The 24,330-nt window shown below is 41.8% G+C and overlaps 1 protein-coding gene across 10 annotated transcripts in view; it reads right to left on the reverse strand.

Annotated features, from left to right (window-relative positions):
* The window catches only part of tenm4 (teneurin transmembrane protein 4), a 293,878-nt gene that overhangs the window by 88,097 nt on the left and 181,451 nt on the right, over window positions 1-24,330 (reverse strand). For all 10 annotated transcript variants that reach the window (XM_086079950.1, XM_086079959.1, XM_086079960.1 and 7 more), the window contains 6 exons: window positions 20,400-20,564; window positions 17,825-18,039; window positions 14,124-14,334; window positions 7,033-7,134; window positions 4,965-5,159; window positions 1,563-1,763 (listed from right to left, as the gene is read on the reverse strand). In XM_086079950.1, the coding sequence (XP_085936076.1) occupies window positions 1,563-1,763; window positions 4,965-5,159; window positions 7,033-7,134; window positions 14,124-14,334; window positions 17,825-18,039; window positions 20,400-20,564 (1,089 nt within the window). The remainder of the gene's footprint in view (window positions 1-1,562; window positions 1,764-4,964; window positions 5,160-7,032; window positions 7,135-14,123; window positions 14,335-17,824; window positions 18,040-20,399; window positions 20,565-24,330) is intronic.

Consider the following 24,330-nt stretch of genomic DNA (forward strand, 5'->3'; position numbering starts at 1 on the left):
CCGCCGCTAATTAAGACAGAACATTATCAGCCCCAAAATGTTGCTGCTTTATTAGACTTACAAAGCCTTTAGCTAATTGTACACATTTGAGTTCTTAAAGCTCATTTATGTCCCTGCTACGTACAGAATACGACTCTTGTATTTTTGAAACGACGTAAATGTCACCGCCGTTAGAAAGCCATATGTCCGCGGCATTGGACTAAGCAGTTAATCTCAATCTACTCTTTACCTAAATGCGAAGAAGAAAAGTCGCAACCATCAGCCACCTCTCAATCGCAATATGCCATTATTTTGTTTCTTTGCTACAAAACCCTTTGTTATTGGGTAAGGCCAGTGGATCTATTATGCATGGGTTGAGAAATGTTCCGTTCCGTTCCGTCTTCAATTCCGCTTATCCGGGGTCGGGTCGCGGGGGCAGCAGCTTTAGCAGGGAAGCCCAGACTTCCCTCTCCCCAGCCACTTCAGCCAGCTCCTCCGACGGGATCCCAAGGCGTTCCCAAGCCAGCCGTGAGACGTAGTCTCTCCAGCGTGTCCCGGGTCGTCCCCGGGGGCCTCCCGCCGGTAGGACATGCCCGGAACACCTCCCCGGGGAGGCGCCCGGGAGGCATCCGAACCAGATGCCCGAGCCACCTCAACTGGTTCCTCTCAACGTGGAGAAATGTATTATGAAAAATGAAAGATTTGATCCGTATCTCATTCTGTCAATATTCATGTTCTTGTCATACGTACATCTGGTTAGGAAGTGCTTGGTAGTATAAAAATATAAATATAAAAATATAAATATATATATATATATATCATTTTATTCTCCCCACTTTTTTGCCGTGCAATAACTCCCAAATAATACATCCGACAAATTTCAACTTGCTTCAAAAATTCACGCCTACCGGGGAATACATCATCTGATTGGACAGTTTTCACACAATTTAACATTAAAATATCAACTTTTCCTCATTTATTTTCAATGGGACTGACATTGAAATGTTTCCAAGTCCCACTTTCCACGCCCACTTCCATGCATATAACTTATCATCATTACCAGCTGTCAAGATACTGCTCGCCGGCGCAGTTGGTAAAGTGCATTGTCCAGTAACCAGGAGGTCGCCGGTTTGAATCCCACCTCCGACTGCACATTGCAAATGTATGCATGGCCATTATGCATAGTGATATACAACACCAACTGACTAAATACGCCATTAGTCATGATTTTGGACAACTCAAGTTAGAGCAAGTACTTGCCACCACAGAGTACCTGAGTTCAAATACCCGCTTGGACCACATTTGAGTATATCCCACGGTTCGATACCAACTCTCATATCAGGAAATGGATTATAATTTCACTGAAATTATTTAAGCACATGCATCCATATTTTAGCATTAATCTTTTCAGCATTCCCACGCAATTTCTGCAGAAATTGCGCATTAGCCTAAAAGTGTTGTCCATGTCGCGTGTCCACTAGAGACTGAAACTTTTGGGGAGTCTAAACCCGTATGAGTGCTACTTGTTTCAAAACACTTTAATTGATGTCTTTTTTTTTGGGGGGGGGGGGGGGCACACTCACCTGTGGAGCAGTCATGTCCCGTCCAGTTAACGTCGCAGCTGCACGTGCCCGTGTCGGCCAGGAAGGTTCCGTGTCCGGAGCACTGGTCCATGCAGGAGGCCCTGGGGCTCTCGCAGCCCTGCCCGCCCCAGCCCACGAAGCAGTGACACTCGCCCCGGACGCAAACACCTCGACCAGAACACGTCGGGTCCAGGCAGTCCACTGACAAAAGAAACCTTTCATGAGTTACAATCCTTCCAGGAAACTGACATGGTGTTAAATGGACCTGCCACAATCATAATACGCCAAATATTAGACCCTTTTACACTGCTCATAAAAGTCGGTTGCTGAAAGTACACATCTGCAATGGCCATAAAAAGTCTACACACCCATGTTGAAATGCCATGTTTTAGGTGATGAAGAAAAATGTCAAATTAGTGACATTTAGGTGATCCATACATTATTATTTTTTTAAACAGGGAGTACAAATAAAAAAGTGTGCACACCCCCAACATTCAAAATCGTGTTAAACTGGGAGTCAGCACACACCTAAAAACACGCCTCAGATTATCCATATTATTTTTATGGTTTTGTTTTTAATTCCATTATGGTTACATATTTTTTTAAACACATTTTTATGATTGCATTTTTTTCTTATGACCAAATACATTTACCATGTGTATAAAAAGTGTTTCAATTATTTTGAATGCATTGACATGTCGACAAGCAGACAAATAAAAAAAAGAAGAGGAAAACAAATGTTTTTATTTTTAATTCGATTATCATTACATATTTTTTTTAATACATTTTTATGGTTTTATTTTTAATTCCATTATCGTTACGTATTTTTTTTAAATACATTTTTATGGTTTTATTTTATAATTCCATTATAGTTACGTTTTTCATTATTATTAATTTTTATGGTTTTATTTTTAATTCCATTATCATTACCTATTTTTTTTATACACATAAACCCATTTTTTGTCCAAATCAGTTTGCCATGTGTATAAAAAGTGTTTCAATTATTTTGAATGCATTGACATGTCGACAAGCAGAGAAATAAAAAAAAAGAAGAAGAAAACAAAAGTTTTTATTTTTAATTAGATTATCATTACATTTTTTTTTTAATACATTTTTATGGTTTTATTTTTAATTCCATTATCGTTATGTATTTTTTTTAAATACATTTTTATGGTTTTATTTTATAATTCTATTATAGTTACGTTTTTCATTATTATTAATTTTTATGGTTTTATTTTTAATTCCATTATCATTACCTATTTTTTTTATACACATAAACCCATTTTTTGTCCAAATCAGTTTGCCATGTGTATAAAAAGTGTGTTTCAATACAATTAAATGCATTTAAAACATGTGGTAGGCTTATTTAATTATAATGATGATGTCCAACAGCCGCAATTCCCACAACACATTAGCAGTGTAAACCCCCCCCTTTCAGTTCAATCACATTATTGGGCAATATTTTGTCCGGTCAGACAATACCTGAATGGCGCACACAGATGGCGAACGGACAACAGGGCGCATGCGACGTCAGCAGCGCCCCCATTTAGAATGACATCAACCGGACATAAAGGCCGCCATCGTTGGACAAACGGCATCTCTCGCTTCTTGCCAGATGGTTCGTGCGCCAGGTGCGAGGATCAGAGGACTAACTGACAAGAAAGTCTCCTGGCAATTAATCACGGGCGGCTGAAGGTCGCGGCGAAGAAAGGTAAAAATGTTAAAGGCCGCCGTGGCCCGCATTCCCCCGCCGCCGCTAACCGCTGACACGCCACGCCGAAATAGAATGGGGGGGCCTATGGATGACGCGCACCCCCATTTATCAAACCCCCCCGATGCCATTTTTCATCTTGAAATGAGAGCCTTCAAGAGCTGACAAACACAATGGCCGCCTCACTCTTATCTGCTGGAGCCGCGTCGGCCGCGGAGCTCCCGCCGGATTCGCGTCAAGACGCCGTGTCCGACTTGCAACACAATACACAGACTGTTTTGTTATTAATGCGCAGCCTTATAGCCATCACTTATAGGCTGTCACTCACAGTTGCCACTGGGGATGACTGCAACGCTCTTCCTGCTCGAACATGTTCATGGACGACCGCGTTTCCGCCAAGTTCGGTTTGTGTGTCAGTATTGCATTCCATAGTATTCGCTTTTCTGCAGTACTCAGTTTTCTTGTGCCATAGTCCCCATTTTACTGCCTTAGTCTGATTTCTTGCCGCCCTCAGGCTTTGTTCTCCTTCCTCCATGGCGAGAAATGCTGAAAATAAGCGTCGATTCAAATCTTTGTTGTGGTGTTCACTTTGTAGTGGTCTGTTTTCTTCCTGCCCACAGTCTCCTATTTGATCAAATTTGTCTCTACGGCAAGAAGTAAATACAGTAAAAAAAAAAATATATATATATATATATATATATATATATATTTTATTTTATTTTTTTAAACTAATATTCGCTTACTCAAGTGCTTTACACTATAGTCTCCTATTTGATGATGTGGTCTGTTTTCTTGCTGCCCTCGTTCTCCTCTGGGATATTTATTTTACTCTTTCTGGTGAGACGTGAATATAGGAGACCCTCATTATACATGGCCAGAAATTCTAAATATAAACATCCACGCTCGCCGCCAACGCTAGCTGACTTGAGTGCTTTACTCCGCAGTCTCCATTTTGCTCAAGTGGTCTGTTCTCTTCCTGCCCGCAATCTCCTATTTAATCAAATGTGTCTCTACGGCTAGAAGTGAATACAATAAAGCTTTTTTACTAATGTTCGCTAACTCGAGTGCTTTACACTATAGTCTCTTATTTGATGATGTGGTCTGTTTTCTTGCTGCCCTCGTTCTCCTCTGGGATATTTATTTTACTCTTTCTGGTGAGACGTGAATATAGGAGACCCTCATTATACATGGCCAGAAATTCTAAATATAAACATCCACGCTCGCCGCCAACGTTAGCTGACTTGAGTGCTTTACTCCGCAGTCTCCATTTTGCTCAAGTGGTCCGTTTTTCTTGCTGCCCCCATTCTCCTCTTGGATATTTGTTTTACTCCCTATGGCGATATGTGAAGACAGAAGACCCTTGTACTCCACGGCTTGGAACTCAAAAAATAAACACCCACGCTAACGTTAGTTGACATTTCACTGAAGCGTTCTGTTTTACTCGCTGCCCTAAATCTCCTTGTCGATTAATTTCGTCTCTATGGTTCTACATTCTAACGTTCTAAACAACTATAAATTCAAAACAATCTAAGATAACCACACTGCTGTGCTCCATAGTCTCCATTTCGCTGCCATTGGTCTGCACGGCTCAAATTTGGTCACACTTTGGCCCCTTCCTCAACTTTTGAAAATACTCAAATTGAACCCATGTCTTTCGGCCGTTTTTGGGAGTCACTTTGACTGTATCTTACCTTCCTCGCAGTTCTCCCCTTTGTAGCCCGGATTGCAGATGCAGGTGCCCACGATGCAGGTGCCGTGGTGGCTGCACGTGACGTCCACGCACTGGTTGGTGGGGACGTCGCACTCGGAGCCCTTCCAGCCACTGTGACACATGCAGCGACCTTTCAGGTATTGACCGTTGCCGCTGCACAGCACCGGGCAGGCGGCTGGAAGAGACAGCAGGCAATCAATTAGGACACTTTAGCGTCAAATAGCGTCTCGGGGATTTTGGCCTCAAGTGAACCGGCAATTTTAGACCATCTTAAAAACCACATATTATAGCAAAGTGGCTTTTTAATTACTTGTGTACAAATAGACCATCTGGAGTGCCTGCCCTCCCATTAAGTGTGAAATTAAGCAAGCAAGTAAAGTTTTCCGAACTGCTTATTTGTTGATGTATTTGCTGTACGTGCTACATACACACGGCACTAAAATGACAAATGTGATTTGGTGGTTTGGTGATGAAGTGCTGCCTCCACCAGTAAAAATGCAGATTATGCTGTTACCATCCTTATTGGGGACAACCTGCATTTGAAGTGGACGACAAAAACATTTTGGGGGATTTCATATAGATATCAAAGTCATTATTTGTAATTAGTATACAAATCCTATGTGAATGTGATTAGTATGCTAAACAGCGAATCAGAATCAGAAGTCAAGTCAAGTCATGAATTGATATGTGCATGATATGTTGCGAGAGGTCCCGGGTTCATCCTGGACGAGCCCCCAAAGAGAAAAGAAAAGAAAAAATATATATGTGCATGATGCAGAATGTTTGGCACAGTTTTTACACCAGATGTCTTTCCTGACATAACGCACCCGCTTTATGTTACTGGGCCAACCGTCATGACCAGGATTTGAACCCTTATCCCTTTGGGCAATGTCAGCGGGGTTACCCACTGAGCTATTACTAAAACTTTCTGAGAATGTTATGTTAAATTTTACTTCATCTTCACGCGACATCTCCAAAATGGCGACCAACTCCTTATCCCACCCAAATCCAATCTTCAACCCAATCAATTCTGGTTCAAAATAATTAGCCCAATCTAAACCCCTAACCAAGTCAAGGTGAGTGTCATGAATATCAAGTCAAAGTCTCAAGTCCTTAAAAATGGCAACTTGAAGTCTGACTCAAGTCAAGTCATGTAACTCCAGGCCACTACCTTTAGCTCAATATCAACGAGTAACTAGACTAAGTGCAATTTCTGGGGAAATTGCGTGGGAATGCTGAAAGTTGAATGCTAAGATTTGAATGCATGTGGAATGCTTATGAAGTAAATTGAGGGATAAATTATGAAATGATGACCTCCTGGTTACTGGACAATGCACTTTACCAAATATGCTACCGAGCAGTATCAAGACACCTGGTAATGATGTTAAGTTATATGTATGGAAGTGGGCGTGCAAAGTGATACTTAGAAAAAGTTCAATGTCAGTCCCATTGAAAATGAATGTGGAAAAGTTGATATTGAACGTTAACTCACTGCCATTGACGACTATAGACGTCAAAAATTCATGTGAACTATTTCTATTAGTTTAACAATTTTTCCATTTCATTTAATTTTTTATGAAAACCTTTTTTTTATTGTATATTAATAACAGATATAAAATTATCATGCGATTAATTATGATTAAACGGCCCTTATTTTTATTTTTTTAATTAGGCCAATCAGGCGATGAATTGTTTTTGTTGTAATTAATCACATGACTTCACTAGTTAACTAGCGATTAATCACAAATTTTATATCTGTTCCAAATTTACCCAAATATTTTTTTCTAGGTTTTCATACTCTTGTTAGCAAAAGTGGATTTTTTTTTTTTAACTAATAGAAATAGTTCAAATGAATTTTTGACGTGGCAGTGAATGAGTTAAATTGGAATCCGACGATATATACCCCGGGAGGCGTCCATTTTTGAAGCAAGTTGAAATTTGAACAGTGTAAATCGGAAGTATTATGTGGGAGTTGTTACGCAGCAATAGTGTGGAGAATAAAAATCACAATTACATATGTGGGAAAAATGAAAAAAAAATGAACTTACCTCGGCCGCAGTCGGGGCCACTGAATCCCAGAAAGCAGTGGCACGTTCCGGCCACGCAATCTCCGTTCCCGAAGCAACTGCTGGGGCACTTGTCGACGGAATCTTAAGCGGGGCAAAGAGAGAAACAACAATCAAGGAGGTGTTTTCAAACGGTAATGGCAGCACAACATTCCTCCCACTCGTTCTCTCAGTCTTGATTATTATCTGTGCCGCTAATGACGGTGACGAGACCGACTTCCAGCCGAATGAACAGTTTCACTGGGCCGTTTTCTCCGCAATTTGCTTTCCCAGAGTGAACATGTACTAAACGGCAGGCTTGCAGAGTTAATTAAATCTCCCCCCAAAAAAGTGTGAAGGCAACACATTTAAGGGGAATGCTTTCCAACTATCGCCAACAAACTAAAGTAAGTTTGGTAACCACATCATTGGGTACACCAGTATCGTGTTTTTTCTTTGCAGTGACCTTTAAGCACACCATCTTCTCACCAAACAGCAAATTAAGTCAACTTTAACTCAATGGTTTGACTATTGCATTTTAAGATGCTACAAAATAAAACATATGCATGTTATTCATTTATTTGCATATTTTACCTTTATAAATGAGAAATAATACATCTTTTATGCTTTTTAATTAAAATTTTTATTTATTTATGTATGAGTTATTTCAACTTTGACAGCTAATCTTCTCACACCACAGCAAACTGAATATGAATAGAAGTAACCTTGATGATTAAGAAAAACTAATAGATTCCATTATGAAAAAATTCATTATATTCATGTAAATTATACTCACTTTATTAATTTCATTTAAATCTTTACAAACATGAACGTATTTAAAATTGAATGGCCAATACCTGAACCTAACAGAACTGAATATGACTAAAATTGACCACCTTAAAATTAGTAAATACATACAAATAAATAAATACACTTAAATAAATGAATCATTAACAATATATTAATTTCTCGATTTCTCACTCTTATATCCCAACAGCGTGTTGAAAATCATTAAAAGTGGTTTCAATGGTTATTTGTTGCGTTTTTATTTGATTTAAATCAACAATATTTGTCTTTATTTTAAATGATTTAATATGATTTATTTTTCATTTGTAGACTTATATTTTTAATTCCAAAAATAATTATTTATTAATGTAGCAAATTCAAGCATTGCGGAAACTTTTGAACCAAATGTGATTAATATGCACGCATAAATTTACATTTTTCCGAGGAAAGAAACATTTCAGTGATTAATGGCCATTCAAGGATGACAATGTTTACAGTCAACAATAAATAATTGTGTTACAGCATCTTAATGCTTGTGCCATGTTTTATTAATATGCAAACACATATTTGGATAAATGCCTGACATGTTTTTTTTATTAATTTTTTTATGACATCAATCGAGGCGCCGTTGCGATGATGCACTTCCTCCGTTGTTCCATCTAAGTACATCAACTTAATTGCCAACGTAACGAAGACGACTAAATGACGAGGCGCCACTCGTCGGGATTAACGATCCTCCCATCTCGGGCGAAACTTTTTGACGAACAAAAGAAGCTCTTGTGCCACCACAAAGAGCTCCGAAATACGAGCTCCGGATTGCGCTTTCCTTTCCTCGAGAGAGTCTCAATCATCGGCGAAGATGCCAGGCGGGGAGAGGAGAGACAAAGAGGGGGATGGCGAGACTGGCTGAGCGCCGCCGCGGGCTCGTCTCGGCCTGACTTATAGAGCGGGGGAACACGGGAGGACTATCCTGCGGCGCTCTATCATTGCGGAGAAGTCCGAAAAGAACATCAGTGTAGTGGGAGGTTTGGCTTTCTTGAGCTGCGAGCTAGTTTGTGTGTGTGTGTGTGTGTGTGTGTAATGGTGCTGGATGACAGTAGGAAAATGAGGCGTAGGCTGCGAGGCGTGCACGCCGTACCAAATGTCTCCCAAAGGCGCAATTATGAAGGGGAGTTTCTTGGTTTGAACGTGCAACTAAAAAAAAAACATGCACCATGGTTAAAAGTATAGAAACACACCCTTTTTATTACTCAATCAAGTGTTGTGCACCGATACTACACTGCGATACTACTTCACCAGCCTGACATACATCTGGGGTGGGAGCCATGCAGAGGTGGCAAATCCAAAGTAAAAACTCTGCCACAGTTTGGCTTTAGCCCCTAGCTAGCTAGCTCCCTAGTAGGTAAGCACCATAGGTGCTAGCTAGCTAGCTAGCTAGCTAGCTAGCACTAGGGGCTTAAGCCAAGCTCCCAGCTCCCTAGCAGGTAAACGAGCACCAAGAGTGCTCGCTAGCTAGCTAGCTCACGAGCAGGTAAATGAGCACCATGGAAGCTAGCTAGGGAGCTAGCTAACTAGCACCTGAGGCTAAAGCCAAACTGTGGCAGGGTTTTTACTTTCAAGACCTGGATTTGGCACCTCTGGAGTCTTGTCAGCTGTCTGGAGACACATTAAGGCAAACACAGGGTTTTTCAAAGATAGAGAGCCCTGTTATTGGTGGACCAGGCCCGGCCACATATTAGGGGCATATTAAGGGTGTAACAAAAATGTATTTGAATTGGAAAATCGGTTTTGATCTGGCAAACCAAATTGAATCTAATTTAAAAAAAATTCATTATTGAATTACATCACACGTGTATCGAGAATGATATTAAATCATGTTCCCCTCATGTATATAATTGGCATCCTATTATAATTGCATTTTTTTACACCCCAAAAATTCTTCAATAAATATAGAAATAAATAAATATGTATTTTAAAATAAATGACAAAATATTGAAAACCATTTTGAAAAAAAATATGCAAAATGTTCTCAATGTTGTTTTTTATACAGAAAAGATGCCTCTGATATTATTTAAAAATAGGACTCTATTTTCTTGATGAATATTTTTTTTGAATAGGACTTTGTTCTTGTATCAATATCTGGCTGATACCGACCTTATTTTTAAGCTATCAGATACTGGAGGCTACTAATACCAGCCAGCGATACCACCCCAAAAAAGCTGACATTGAGAAGTGTAAGTCCTCCTCAACAGTAAGTGGCGCTATAATGCGACAGTTTGACACATTGGCCAATGATCATTTGCATCACTTAATTTCTGGTCATTGTGTTAAATGAAATGTTATCAATAGTAATGTTCTTTCTATTGACAGATTGACACGTTCTTTTTTTTTCTTTTTTCTTTTTCTTTTATTGACACGTTCTGTTCCGCACTGGCTGCAGAAGAACCTGAAGAGCCTTCGAGATGAACTTGCCCAGAGATCACCCTGACCTTCCAAATGTTTCCAAAAGCCCATAGGTCGATGGAATGTCCCAATACTTTTGTCAGGCACTAGAATTCAGCCCTTTGGCTTAACTCGACTATTTATATCTTTCATCATAATTCTTCAACTGTCACTGTCACGTTTAATTGACTGAGCAAGAACGCGGGCGCCTCCGCGTTGAATACACATCAGTGCACGACGCGTTCCTCCCGCCTTGTGTTTCTCCTCGGCGAGCGGCCATGAATATCTCTTAGCCGACCGCACGACGTGGGCCCGACGCATAAATCACCCATTCAAGCAGGGGCCTTCATTGAAATTCATTACCCCGCGTATCGGGAGGAGCTAACTATTGTGCGAGTCCCCGTAGTCCGGCGGCGCGGCGTGCGAGTTTAATCAGCGCCTTTTCCTTTCCCTGCGTGCTCCGGAGGACGCCAGGCACATCTGAGTGATGGCGAGGCAGCGAGGAGGAGAGGCCCCCCCCCACCGCCACCTCCACCTCCACCCCCCCCGCCCCACCCCCACCCGTGCACTGGGATCTGTGTCAGGCACCGGGCAGCCAGGACAAATGACTTCATGCTCCAGAGAGCTGTGATTCACCGGGAAACATTTTCACCACGAGGCCAACCTACATTAAGGGCGGGGACCCCCGCCCCACTTACACCCTCAAACGCAACTTACTTTATATTCAAAAATATCTAAAAAAGAAAAAAAAAAGTATGTATTGAAATCATGAAGAGCTTGTCTCAAATGACTCCCAAATGTACTCACTCAGTGTGGAATGTGGGCCCATTGAATTGAACACAGTTTATTATTCGGTTGTATGAATGGCAACAGGTTCATTGTACTCAAAGCGCTCATTCGTGTATTATGGGTGACATTGTTACACAGGTTGCTATCTTGCTATGTTAGCTTACCATGTTAGCATTTCATCTGTTGTCATTAGAAAGAGCACCTGAATGCAGGTAAAATCATTCAAAAAGGGCCTTAGCACTTTTGCTACTCAGGGTGCTAACGTATTATGCTAGCAGAACAAAAGCAACATCCCTACTGTATTTGTCTCTAATTTAACTCATTCACTCCCAGCCATTTTCACTGAAGCAACACCCTTCGCTCCCAGCTGTTTTACTGGATTTTGACTGCTTTTCCAAAGCCCGCAGAATATTGTGCTGTACTGCTATAAAAACATGGAACCTATCAAAATAAAGATTAGAGTTTCTTCTTTTATCAGGAAAAGAAAGTATATTTGTATCTGTTTTGCAGCAATTAGCATTAGAATAGAGCTAAGTTTCATCAATATTCAGATTCCTGGTGAAAACACTGTCAAAAAGAGCTTGTTGCAACATGGCTGATCTCTTATACTCTGCTGGCCGTTTTTTGTAATAGCTACCTTTTTAAGCCACCTCTTCATGTCAGAAGCTGCATCAAAAAAACATCAAACAACGTGTAAACACATTTTGGGGAGGGAAGAACAGTGTATTAAAAAACGTTTTTACACGTTTTTGGGTTTGAATGATAAAATTAAGTAGTCAGAGGCTGAGCTGCACTGTGTTTGCTTATGAAGTAGATGTGCAGCTAAAGCACACGTCGTCTGGCTCTACTGCATGCCAATATGTCTGTGTACCGCACGGACAAAATCGGAATATATTCCACCTGTAAAACTCATAAATGCAGACAATACGGGACCTCAAAATGCCACTTTTCTTGATCTCCCACATTCCTCTACCTGAGCGGCCCCGTTTGAAGGTCAACTCCGAGCCACTGCAGCTGAGCCAGTTGGTGGGATTCAATTTCTGCTGAAGGGCACTTAACCGGTGACCCATTTTCCAAAAGAGGCCCTCCTGTGGGCAGAAGAGCTCCGATGCAAACCAACCAACACAGGCGCAACTCTGAGTAATCCCGCCCAACACACTAAGAGCCCCCCCCGCCTCCGCCCCCCTCCCGGCCCGTTCGCATCCCAATTCGTCGCGCTGTCAGGCCTTTTTTCGGCTCAAGCGCTCTCCGCTCGGCGACGGCGGGGAACCTTCATGCACTCCCTTGTCGAGAAGAAATAACCAAAGCAAACACGCCGGCCTGACTTGCCCCGTGTGTCATATCATAGCATACATATTGAATTGCAGCTGCTGTTGGCACAGCGGGTGGGGACGGGAGGGGGGGGGAGGTTCAATGTGGACAGATCTACATCGATCCTGTTCCTGGCATGGCCCCTGTCGCGCCGACCCAGGAGCTTTTAATTAAGGAGCATGTGAGGAGAGCTCCCAGCTGCCACGGTGGTGAAATCCGACACCTCCGAAGCCTCCTGCTCACCTACACACCTTGCTTGATAATGCTAGCAAATAAATGCTAACAAAAAGAACCAAGCGAGGTAGCAGAGAAGTCAAAATTGGAGCAAATTGGGATGGGGAAAAAATGACACGGTGTCAGGAGTGTACACTCGACACTCGATTGGCTGGAACCCCTGATTGGCTCATGAAACACTCACGCTAATGAGGATGTTATGATCCCTAAATGGCCTCCTCGGGGGCGGCATGGCAGGATAGCCGCTCATGTCCTGATTTTGTAGTTTTTGCCAGATATAACTTGATAAACATGCAGTTCCTTCATTATTTGAAAACCAATTTTTCACTTAAAGCCCAAATGAGCCTATTTTGAGGGTGCGGACGTGCGTTGGGGTCTTGTGCAAATGAGTATATTCTGCAAACTAGCTGAATTGGGACATCACAATTCAGAAGGCCACATTTTGAGAAGCACCTAAAAACACATTTCCGGGGGTGCTCACTTCGAGGGGTGTGCCCAAAAAATCGATTCTCATAAGAATCGTGATTCGCATTTAGTACAATTCAGAATCGATTTTAAATGACCCAAAATCAATTTAATTTAAATTACTTTATACTTTCTTGCCCTTGTTTGTGTTTGTGAGAGCTGTTTATGTTGTACATGATTTGGCCACTTCCGTGCATTCTGATCCCAAAAACGTATAAATGCATTCAATTTTAAATGGTTTGAGTGTCCCAAAGACGTATTTATACCTTTTTATTTTGTTTTTATTTTTCAATGCTAGAGCATAGAGGAGGCTTTGATGCAGCCTCTGAACGGCAGAGAACGAGTGAAGCAATTGTAGTAATTACAAGAACGACCAGCAGGTGGCAGCAGAGTATAAGAGATCAACCAGGGCCATGTTGCAAACAAGCCGATGTCCCCACAGTTCTAAACAGATTTGTGACTAATGATGAAACTTTATACTATATTTTAATGATAATTGCTGCAAAACGGAAACCTTTTTTTCCTGATGAAAGACGAGACTCTAATCTTTTGGTAGGTTCCGTGTTTTTATAGCAATAGAACACAATAGTCTGTGTCCTTTGCAAAAACAGTCCAAATCCAGTAAAACCGCCAGGAGCGAAGGGGATTACTTCAGTGAAAATGTCTGGGAGTGAATGAGTTCAGTTGTAGCCGCATTAGAGAGGACTCTGAAAAAGTCACGATCAAGTCATACCAATAAAAGTTGTTGTTTTTTTGCACCGTAAGAAAAGCATATGCCGGTGAGTAATGTTAACATGCTTCTCTGCATACATTCCTGAAACGTTTTTGTATAAATATAGCTGTTGTTTTGAGTGATAAAAGTGCCGTGAGTAGCGTGCTAATTAGCATTAGCAAGTCAGATTGGAGTAGATCATGATGATTTTTTGCACATCTATAAATTGAAGCAGAAATCATTGTCAATCAAATCATTTTGAATCAAAAATCATTCAGAATTTAAAATGGATTCTGAATCGAATCGCAGACACGAAATCGAAAGGAAGTTAACGATTCCCACCCCGAGTGCTCACCTATGGCAGTGGTGAGAAAAGAGACGGTTTCTATGTATTTCCCGTCGTTGTAGACAGCCAGGTGCCAGATGCCGGACTCCATGTACTGGATGAAGCCCGTGTCGTGCGTTGTGATGGGTGCGAGGCTCCGCTGCAAGGCGGCGGGGCCTTCCAGGCTGGGGGGGCTGCGGACCAGGAGCCGTCGGCCGTCCAGCAGCTCCACAAAGTCAAACTGCGGACCAGACAGGAGAAAGTGAGCAAAGGCGGGATTGATGGATGAGCCGCAGACGGGCCATTAAGAGTGACATGTGAGACGCGAGCACTCTCGGGCCCGCGTTATGGCCCAGCATCATTTGGTCTGCATGAATAAGTTATCCCTTCCATGGCGGCAGCGGTAGGAGCATTAGCATGGCCACAACATGGCTGGATGGGCTTCCGTCGTTTCGCATAACTTTACATGGAAGTCAGCCTGAACGCTATTAAAGTAGAAATAAGGAGTGAATGGGTTTGCTGCAAAATGGGGCTCCTCTGCAGTTGTGAATCTTGCTATATACGTAAGCTAGTGGTGTTAGCTTATTTACAAGTGACTATAAATAAGACATTGAATGTTCGGTACGTCTAAACAATAGCTTTTATCCATTGTCAGTATCTAGCTATTAGCTAATTAATTTGCATAAGTCTCAGATCTATTTGACTTCGGCCCTTGATCCTCGAATGACTTTCAGAGTACCTTCAAAATGGCCTCGTTGGTCTCTTTATATAGTTTTAAAGTAAAAGTTGCTGAATATCTTGAAACCAGTTGCTCCTGCTCTGACGCGTAAGCACTTTTCTTTGCACATTGACTTGGTAAATCTTCCTCACGGTGTTGTGATGTGCTACACTGCTGTTGTTTTGTCGTGCTTGCATTTTGTAGATTTGGTCGGTGTTTACTGCTCCCCATTCTGGGTGGATGCTAGTCCATCAACAGGAGCTTTGAGTTTGTAATTGTACGGAGTTCTTTTTATGTGTACTTTAAAGTTTGTTTTTATGTATACTGTGTTCTTTTCTGCTTACGTTGCATTGTTATGATGTGACGGATCGCCCCTGAAAAAAGAGACCGTGATCTTATTAGGTTTGTAGTTTCTGGTTAAGTAAATTTAAAAAATATATATCTTATTAACTAGCTATACATAAGACAATGAATGTATGTCCGGCAGACAATTTGATTTGATTTATTTTTTAGATATCTGCTTCTCTGTCTATTAGGTAATTTAGGAAGCTATCAAGATTTATTTACAACTTACTATCTTGAAAGCGAGCTCTAAGATAACTCTAGCTTTGACCTATTTTCTGCCTATTTGTCTAGCTGCCTTGCTATCTATTAGCTATATAGCTAGCTGTCATTTTATCTATTCGCTATTTAGCTAACTGTCATCTTATCTATTAGCTATTTAGCTAGCTGTCATCTTATTTATCTATCTGTCTATTAGCTATTTAGCTAGCTGTTGTCTTATCTATCTATTAGCTATTTGGCTAGCTGTCTTATCTATCTATCTATTAGTCATTTAGCTAGCTGTCGTCTTATTTATCTATCTATCTATTAGCTATTTAGCTAGCTGTCGTCTTATCTATCTGTTAGCTATTTGGCTAGCTGTCGTCTTATCTATCTATCTATTAGCTATTTAGCTAGCTGTCGTCTTACCTAGCTATCTATTAGCTATTTAGCTAGCTGTCGTCTTATCTATCTATCTATTAGCTATTTAGCTGTCTGTCTGCCTGTCTGGCGAGATCCTAAATGTCTATCTACTTAGTTCATTAATAAAATAGACTTAGCTTACAAAGCCATAGCATAAGCCATGGCCTAGCCATAAATAACATAAGATGATGAAAGTAGGCTATGCGCTACTAAATGTTATATGCTAAGCGCAAACAGAACTCTGATATTTTAGTCTCTCTTGCATTAAAACAAAGTTCAATGAAATGTTATAAATAAAAATTGTTACTCAATTGTGAACAACAAACACTTTCTGGGATAAAACAAGCGGACGGATGCGAGCAGTATTGACAACGAGAAAGATGTCCAGGCTGGTCCACTAAAGCAGGGTTACGCAACTGTCCCGATAACGAGCCAGTGTCATCAACTTGGCTTTGAAGCTGTCACTTTTTTGATAAAACCAGCTGATATAGTTTCCTTTAATGGAAATCCGCAGGAAGAAATTAAGTGAGTTTGCCAAATAATATCTACGAGCAGTCGCTTCATCATCATATCAGCAGACTCCATGAATAACAATGAGGCCACATTTCACTTTCATCTCCACTCTGATCAGCTACAGGTAAGAAACGACCACTTTCTAGACAACACGAGGCGGAAAAAAACTAAATGACACAGGATGGTAATTTCCACCGAAATTGGTCTTGGGGAAAAAGCAAAACGGCAGTTGTGCTAAGAGAATGAAATCTAAAGTGCGAGCTAGCAGCCAGATATGATTCATAACGAGATATATCTTGGGGAAATTAGAGCAAAAGAAAAATCCTTCCTCTCGCTGCACCCGTGAGGCTTCGGCTCCTTTACGTGATTCATTGACGATACCCAACTGCACAGAAATGTATTGTAAATCCTCAACGACGTAACAAAAGAAGGTGATTCATAATACGGTAGAAAGGGTTATGAATTGATTCCGCGCTGGATCTAACAATATAGCAATTTATATTCTGCCGCAGAGCAGAAATGTGGAAAATTGTTCATACTGCACCGACATTATTGTAAATACAATAGGAGAGCATGCTATTCTTTTTACCAGCACAAACAAAGTGGCGGGTGTCGGTTAACGACATAATTCAGTTTTTACCAGAGGTGTCAAGTTATGTGTAAGTCCTAAGTGAATCTCAAGTCCTACATTTCAAGCAAAGAAAATGCGAAGAGTACGCCATGTGTTGCATTATGGCAAATATACATATTATATGGATAGAATACTTGCATATGTATGTACAGTGCACAAAATTCTCATGAAAACACCCATTGCAGAAACAAGCTCATTCTAAAACATTGTGATAATGTCACTTTTTCCTTACAATATATTATTTTTGCATTAAATCCTACCAAATTCCTACAAATAAATGATCTAATTTAGTACTTTTGAACATTGAATCCCACCTGTGTGTAATGGAGGACTAGAACTGCTAAAATTAAACAAAATAAAAAAATAAAAGTGAAAATAAAAACAGATATAAAAAAAATATAATTCAAAAATTTTAAAGAAAAAATAAATATAAATGGAAATGAAAACGACAACTATATATCTATATGTATATATTTATATATGTATGTATATATATATATATATATATATATATATATAGAGCATGAAATAAATAAATGTGAGAACAGAGCGTTGTTATTTATTGATTGATATTTAATTTATAATAATATTTAATGTAATTTATTTCAACATTTTTATATATTTTTTGAATCACATTTTTATTTTTTATATTTTTATTCATTATTTAGGGATATACTGTATATATTTTGTTGTTTTTATTTCCATTTCTATGTTTTATATCCATTTTTATTTTCACTTTTATTCATTTATTTATCGACTTATTAATTTATTTATTTTTAATTTTGCCAGTTTTGGTTCTCCATACTATGTGAGATTTCACAAACTAGGTTCCATTATTTTCTATGCTAAACCCGACTAAATCCACTCTAGCAGAAATGAGCTCATTTGAAAATCAACTCGGACCTGCGTGTGAGACGGGGGCAGGCCCCTCCTTCCGTAGATCCCCACTAAAGCGTCCTTGCTGAGCGACACGTTGAACTTCATGTACATGGGGTGGTCCACGAAGATCTGGGAGCGCCAGAAGACGCCGGGCGGGATCTGCTGCGCGACCTTTCGCCCCACGTCGATCTCGCCCATGTCGATGTAGCTGTCGTCGGGAAACAAGCTGTCCAATTTGCCTGAAAACCACACGTGCACACAAACACGCACGGGAAATCGGTCAAAGAGATCACACCATTAATTTGGCACGTGGAATCCTGGGGGGGGGTATTGCAAAAAATAAAAAATAAACGACCCCGTGTGACCGTTCCTGTCATAACTCAAAAGCAGCGAGCATAAATACATTGATAGTGTAACACTTGGGTCGCATCTGGATGACATACAAGAAGTGAAAAATAAGATTGTAGCGTGCCGGTTGCTTTAATTCGTTCACAGCTTGACACCTTCTCTTTAAGAATATCAATCAAAGATGTTTTCCTCATGTTTTTCGCCCCTTGTTGCTTTGTAATTTAAGCCTCAACACGTTTTCAGAGAAACTTGCCACGAAAGTAATGACATGTCTGGGGAAAGTGAATTAAAAAGGTTGAACATATGGCGGCACAAATGGTACGAGATAGAAAACATAAACACGAGTTGTACAGTTGTAATTGAACCTATAGTAATAAAGTGAGAGATGTAATTATATTTGAGAAGGATCTGGAAAGCTCAGCGCAGCCGAAAAGGCGGAAAGCTCCATATGCTGCTTATTGCACCTGGTACTGGACTCGGTGGAAAATGACAACATCTGTTGACGAGCTCCAACGAACGCGCTCGCCGTAACGAGCCTCGGGACACGGCGGCGGGCATGGCTTCAGGTTGCAGATGGCGGCCGCAAAGATGTGGCATATACGCGAAACGGTAAATAGCGATCCAGCAAGACTGAATACTGTTGCCGTAGCACTTCGACGGCGGACAGCAATGATTAACATGTGCATGCAACCTGAACATCGGAGGCGAGTAGACGGCTTTTAAAAAACGTATACCGCACCACTGGGCAGTCTACCACCAACGTCATGCAGAGTTTTCAACGGGAAGGTGTAAAGAGCATCTCGCCCAGTTTGTCTCTGAAATTGAAAAAGTTTGCGAACCACGGCAATGACTCGGGTCCTGAAACTATTAAAGAAATGTTCATGGAATATGCACTCGGTAGGGTTCTGAGCTCAGCAGACTTGGGTCAATTAGTGGAGCCCAGAGTTCAAAGCAAACATGGTGCATCAGCTCTTAGCTGTTCTGCTGCACAGAAATTGAAAGCCGCCAATAAAGCTGACGTGTAAATGCTTTTAATCCAACTTTAAAACAATGCTCTCCCCCCCCCAACCCACGCTGAATGTTTCTATAATCATTTTTTTCTCTCCAAAATCTCTCTTGCATTGTACGTTCTTTTAGTCATTTTAGCAAAATACTTGTTCTTTCTCTTTTTTTATGTCAATGTTTTTTTTTAATGTCTTAAATTAGTTTGCCTTTAAATGTTGTTTTGTAACTTTGTGAAGCACATCGAGTTACCTTGTGCATGAAATGTGCTATACATTATAAATAAAGCTGCCCTCCCCAGAATTCTGCGGCTCTTGAACGATGAATCAAAATGCGACTGCCACGGCTGTCAATATTGGGAACTCTACTTTGAAAACAGGTGAAGGTCAATGAATTAAGGGCGGAACCAAGTCCCTCATTCCTGTCGTGTCCGAGTGTAAAATCACTGGCCGGGTGTTCAGTCACTCTTTGTGCCATTATGGGATGGCTTACATGTCAGTCATTACCAAGCCAATTAACTGATTTGGCCGACCGCCATGTAAATGCAGTGCTTGTGCTGCGGTGGCAAAACAAGACAGAGACAGCTCGTCATTGTTAAGCAGTGACAGCAGCCCAGAATGAGACTTATTCCCAAAAATATTGATTTCCCATCCCCGGCGGCTGAGCTCGGACCTTTTCTGCAGCCGCCTCGCAGGCTAAACACACTTTTCTGCCATGTGTTAAACGAAAAAAGACAAGTGCGGGATTCATCTATATGGTAATGACCCCATTCTCCACCTTTTGTGGCCTGCCAGTGGCAAATGGCACGGCTACATTTTGGCCCATTTGCCCCGGAATGGAAGCGAGAAAACTTTCCTGGAGCCGAGCCTTCGGTACCGTGGGGCGAGCACATGCTTTCTTTGGCTGCCAGGCACGGCGGGCCGGGGGGGGGGAGATGAAAGGATCACATCCGTTATGAAGGGTGAGCGAGTGGCTAATCCCCACCCCCACCCATACAGTCGTAGCCCCGGGACACTGGCTCCCTTAAGCTGTGCCATTTTCTCCCTCCAGGAACAAATAAGGCTTTCCCACTGACAAGCACTTTCATTGGATTACAATGCAGATCTCGCCGCATACCACCGAAGGCCTGAGTAGGCGCGATGCGAAAAAACAACCGTACTCGCCGCAAATGTCATCGGCAAACTTTTGCTTCTCCAACAAAACTTCCCGCCTGAGCCGTTGCGATAACGCGCTTAAAGGCCGCACTTACTGTCGTCTTTGCCCCTGCGATCAGGTACCTCCAAGCCCGTGTTGCCCAGCGGTCTCAAGCTCAGGTCCGTAGGGAAAGGTAGGCCACTTGTATTGTCGTCCGTCACGTGGTACATCTGTCTCTGCGTGGGCTTCAGGTGCCAGTTTAGTCCCAAAAGGTGCATGGCTGGAAGGGGAGACAGGTGCATTTTGCTGACTGATACTTCCAAAAATGCATCCATCCAGTATTTGCTCAATTTAATGATTAAGTCCACTGATATGTTATGAATGCTTCTGCTAGTCATTAAACATTAACAATATCAAATTTATTGTTCAGGGAGTCCTTGAATTACGGACGAGTTACGCGATGAACCCGAATTTCGACGTAAGTCGGATTTCACCGTTAAAGTCATTATTTACATTAAAATACTCTGTACAGTAATTCTAAAAAACATATTTGTGCGAGCCGGAAGATGACGGAACCAATATTTCGTGTTTCCGCAAGGACATTCATTGCTGACGGACGGGAAAGTAGAGCTAATGGAAACCTAAACATAGAAATGTGACGTGCCTGATGGTGAGCCGACCTGCTCGATGGATGCACGTTGCTGGAGGTAACAACAACACAACTTTATATAACTTTAAAACGGCCTGATTACTGTGGAAAATTAACGGGAAAAAAGGTAGGAACGAGGCACGGGCACCGTTAAGTTGAAACGACGTAACTCGAGGACTCCCTGTACATTGTTTTGATTTGAGAAGAACCATGAATTAACCTGAACACGGCATTCTGATTAGTATTGCTTTTGTGGAAATCAATTAAGCATCAAAATCCACCCATTTTCATCCATCTCGGGGCGGCCATTTTGTGACTTGCTGTCGACGAAAATGACGCCAAAGTGCCTAGGGCTTAGCTTGCTAACGTCACCCAGTATACAGGTGTGCCGTGACGGTCGTTAGCTCCAACGCCGTTAGGCACTGTGATGTTATTTTCAGTCGAGAGCAAGTGGTAGTAAAAGACAAAATGGCTGCCCCCTGAGATGGATAAAAATGGGTGGATTTTGCTGCTTAATTCATATTCCACAAACACAATGTTAACCAGAATGCCGTGCTTAGGCTAGTGGAGGCACTTAGAATATATTATTCTAAAGACAAATTTTCATTTGGGGATGTTCCATTATATTTTTGGGATGTTAAACATAATGTAAAGGCTGGGAAACCTAATTGTCCACCTGGCTGACGACAATGGCTTGCTGACCAGTCCAGGGTCAGTCAACTGGAATAAAATCCAGAACCAGAGGTAGCAAATCCAGGTCCAGAAAGTAAAAAGCCTGCCACAGTTTGGCTTCAACACCAGGTGGTTAGCTAGCTAGCTAGCATCAGGGGCTAAAGCCAAACTCTGGCATTTAGCCCCAGGTACTAGCTAGCTAGCTAACACCATTGGTGCTCATTTACCTGCTAGGGAGCTAGCAAGCTAGGTAGCATCAGGGGCTAAAGCTAAACTGTGGCAAGGTTTTTTACCTTCTGGACCTGAATTTGCCACATCTGTCCAGAACACAAGGTTTCATCAAAAATGGATGGATGGATTGCCCCAAAAGCTTTCAACTACACCCCTGCGAGTGAAAGCAAGACGTTGAACCAAAGATGACACACGGTTTAATGGTTAACGGCAAATTCCGCTGAGCTCTGGCATCCGAGTGCCGTGTTGACCTCGAGCGACAACATCTGCCTGCCGACGCTGGCATGGACCACCCCTGCTGCCTTGTGATCGCCCCAAGCTGATTAACCCCCACCCCCAACAACAAGACTGAAGCCCAAAAGTAAAAAAAAAAAAACAGCTCGGAGACACAAAGGATATTTCAATGTGAACTCAGTGGATGAAGCATGCTGATATTTTACAAGGTCGACAAAAGAAATGTCCTACAATGGTGGTGTGGGGGACAGAAGTGGCTAGGGGGAGTGATGAAGGGTGGGGTAGGTGACAGATCACCAATACAAGAATGGACAAGATGAGCTTAGCGAGGCAAAAAGAAAAACGTTGGAATTCGACAGTCAGCAGAAAAAAGGAGCTCAATAGGACCATTTGATTGGGTTGTTGCTTCTCTTAAGATCTTCGAGTAAATAAGCACACAATTCATTTATAAACTTTGAAATTGGCACTCTTAACAGGCCAATGCTGAGAGAGCTGTTCACTTGATTTAAGACAGTTCGTTTTTAAATTCAGACAAGATTATAAGTGCACCTGTCATGACTTGACGACGCAGACGAAAACGTTGATAGTTTGATCTTTTTCTGTACTTTCTTCTCTCACTTCAAAGTCTGACTTTCTCGTGATTCGTTTGCATAAACGGTGCTAAAAAAAAAAAAAGACGTTAAATTGAATACCATATGCAAACTGATTAAGCCTTTCGCCTTTCATCCTTATTTGATTTATTTTGACATACAACAAAGCAGAATGTCTTTTTTTGTACTACACTCAAGTGCGACTCCGAATTTTTCCCGGCTCAAATTAAGGACATGCCGCGCAGGCTTCTTTTCTTCTGAAAAGTATTTACATGCAGTTTATTCTTTAACGTTTTCTATTCCTTAGACACTCGTCGCAATCTCGCCTTGAGCAGTACTAGTTTTTTTTACAAAACATCTGAAAAGCCGAAACACAAGGTGTGTGGTTCATTCAAGATTGAGATCTAAAGTCTACGAAACCAGACATGCTGGGTTACAAAAGAAACAATATTTACCTTGTTTGAACACCCACAAAACCGCCCGACAGTGGGACAGAAAATCCACTGACGGTTTTCGGAGACACTTCCAACTGTCTCACAGCTTCGCTGTTAGATTATACCACAATTGCAGTTATAAATAACCCAACTCGTCAACTCTGGTCAAATACAACAGTTCGTTCTCTTGACAGCAGGAGGCTGATGTGGCCCCCTTAAAATATATTCATGAAAAGCCCCGTGCAGTCCCCAACAAAGAGGATGGACACATCAAGGACGTCATTTGTGGGAGACAGAAGGTTCTCTGACTAGTTGAACTACTACACAGTTGCCGTACTGCCTGTTCTCGTTTTCCCAGTTCTCTAACCAGGTATGAGAATGATCAGAGTGACCTACTGAGTACCGCGGGGAAGGTGGTGGAGGTTCGTTCCAAACATTCCAATCGGCACCACTTGGTCCAAATTCCCAGCAGGAAAAAACAAAGATCTGACTTTGGAGGTCCAAATGCCCCCGGCGAGGTCGGGGATTTTTACCGGGCGATGGGGCCTCGAAATCGGACACAGGACGCCTACGGACACCCCGCTGGCCGGGCCTCCAACTACTGGAATTTGGAATTTTGTTGTAATCCAAGATTCCAAATTGCACTCCCCAACGTAAAAGATGAGGGAGTGGAATTTCTAGTTTTGGAATCCGTGGGTGAGGAGGTCAAAAACGGAGTCACCAGCAATGGGCGAAACTTAACCCTCACTCTGTCGCTCAACTATTCTTCTTTTGAACCCTTCCACGCTGAATCTCAGGCCTGCATAAGGTTTCTTCTTTTGAACCCTTCCACGCTGAATCTCAGGCCTGCGTAAGGTTTCTTCTTTTGAACCCTTCCACGCTGAATCTCAGGCCTGCGTAAGGTTTCTTCTTCCCCTTGGTTGCCTGTGCTTACTTATGTGGGGTTCAGTTGGTCTTTTTCTTAAGTGAGGAGTGTGGTTTCAGACCTGCTCCGTGTGTTAAGTGCCTTGAGAAAACCTCTGTTGTGATTTGGCGCAATATAAATTGAATTGCACTGAACTGAACTGGGAGGCACGGTGGCTGACTGGTTAGCATGTCCGCCTCCCAGTGCAAAGGTTGTGAGATCAAGTCCGGGCTTCGGCCTTCCTGGGTGGAGTTTGCATGTTCTCCCCGTGCTTGCGTGGGTTTTCTCCGGGTACTCCGGTTTCCTCCCACATTCCAAAAACATGCATGGCA

This window comes from Leptonotus elevatus, chromosome 7 (genome assembly GCF_054856555.1).
Source record: "Leptonotus elevatus isolate MCC_2025b chromosome 7, RoL_Lele_1.0, whole genome shotgun sequence".
In the NCBI taxonomy this organism is placed as follows: Eukaryota; Metazoa; Chordata; class Actinopteri; order Syngnathiformes; family Syngnathidae; genus Leptonotus; species Leptonotus elevatus.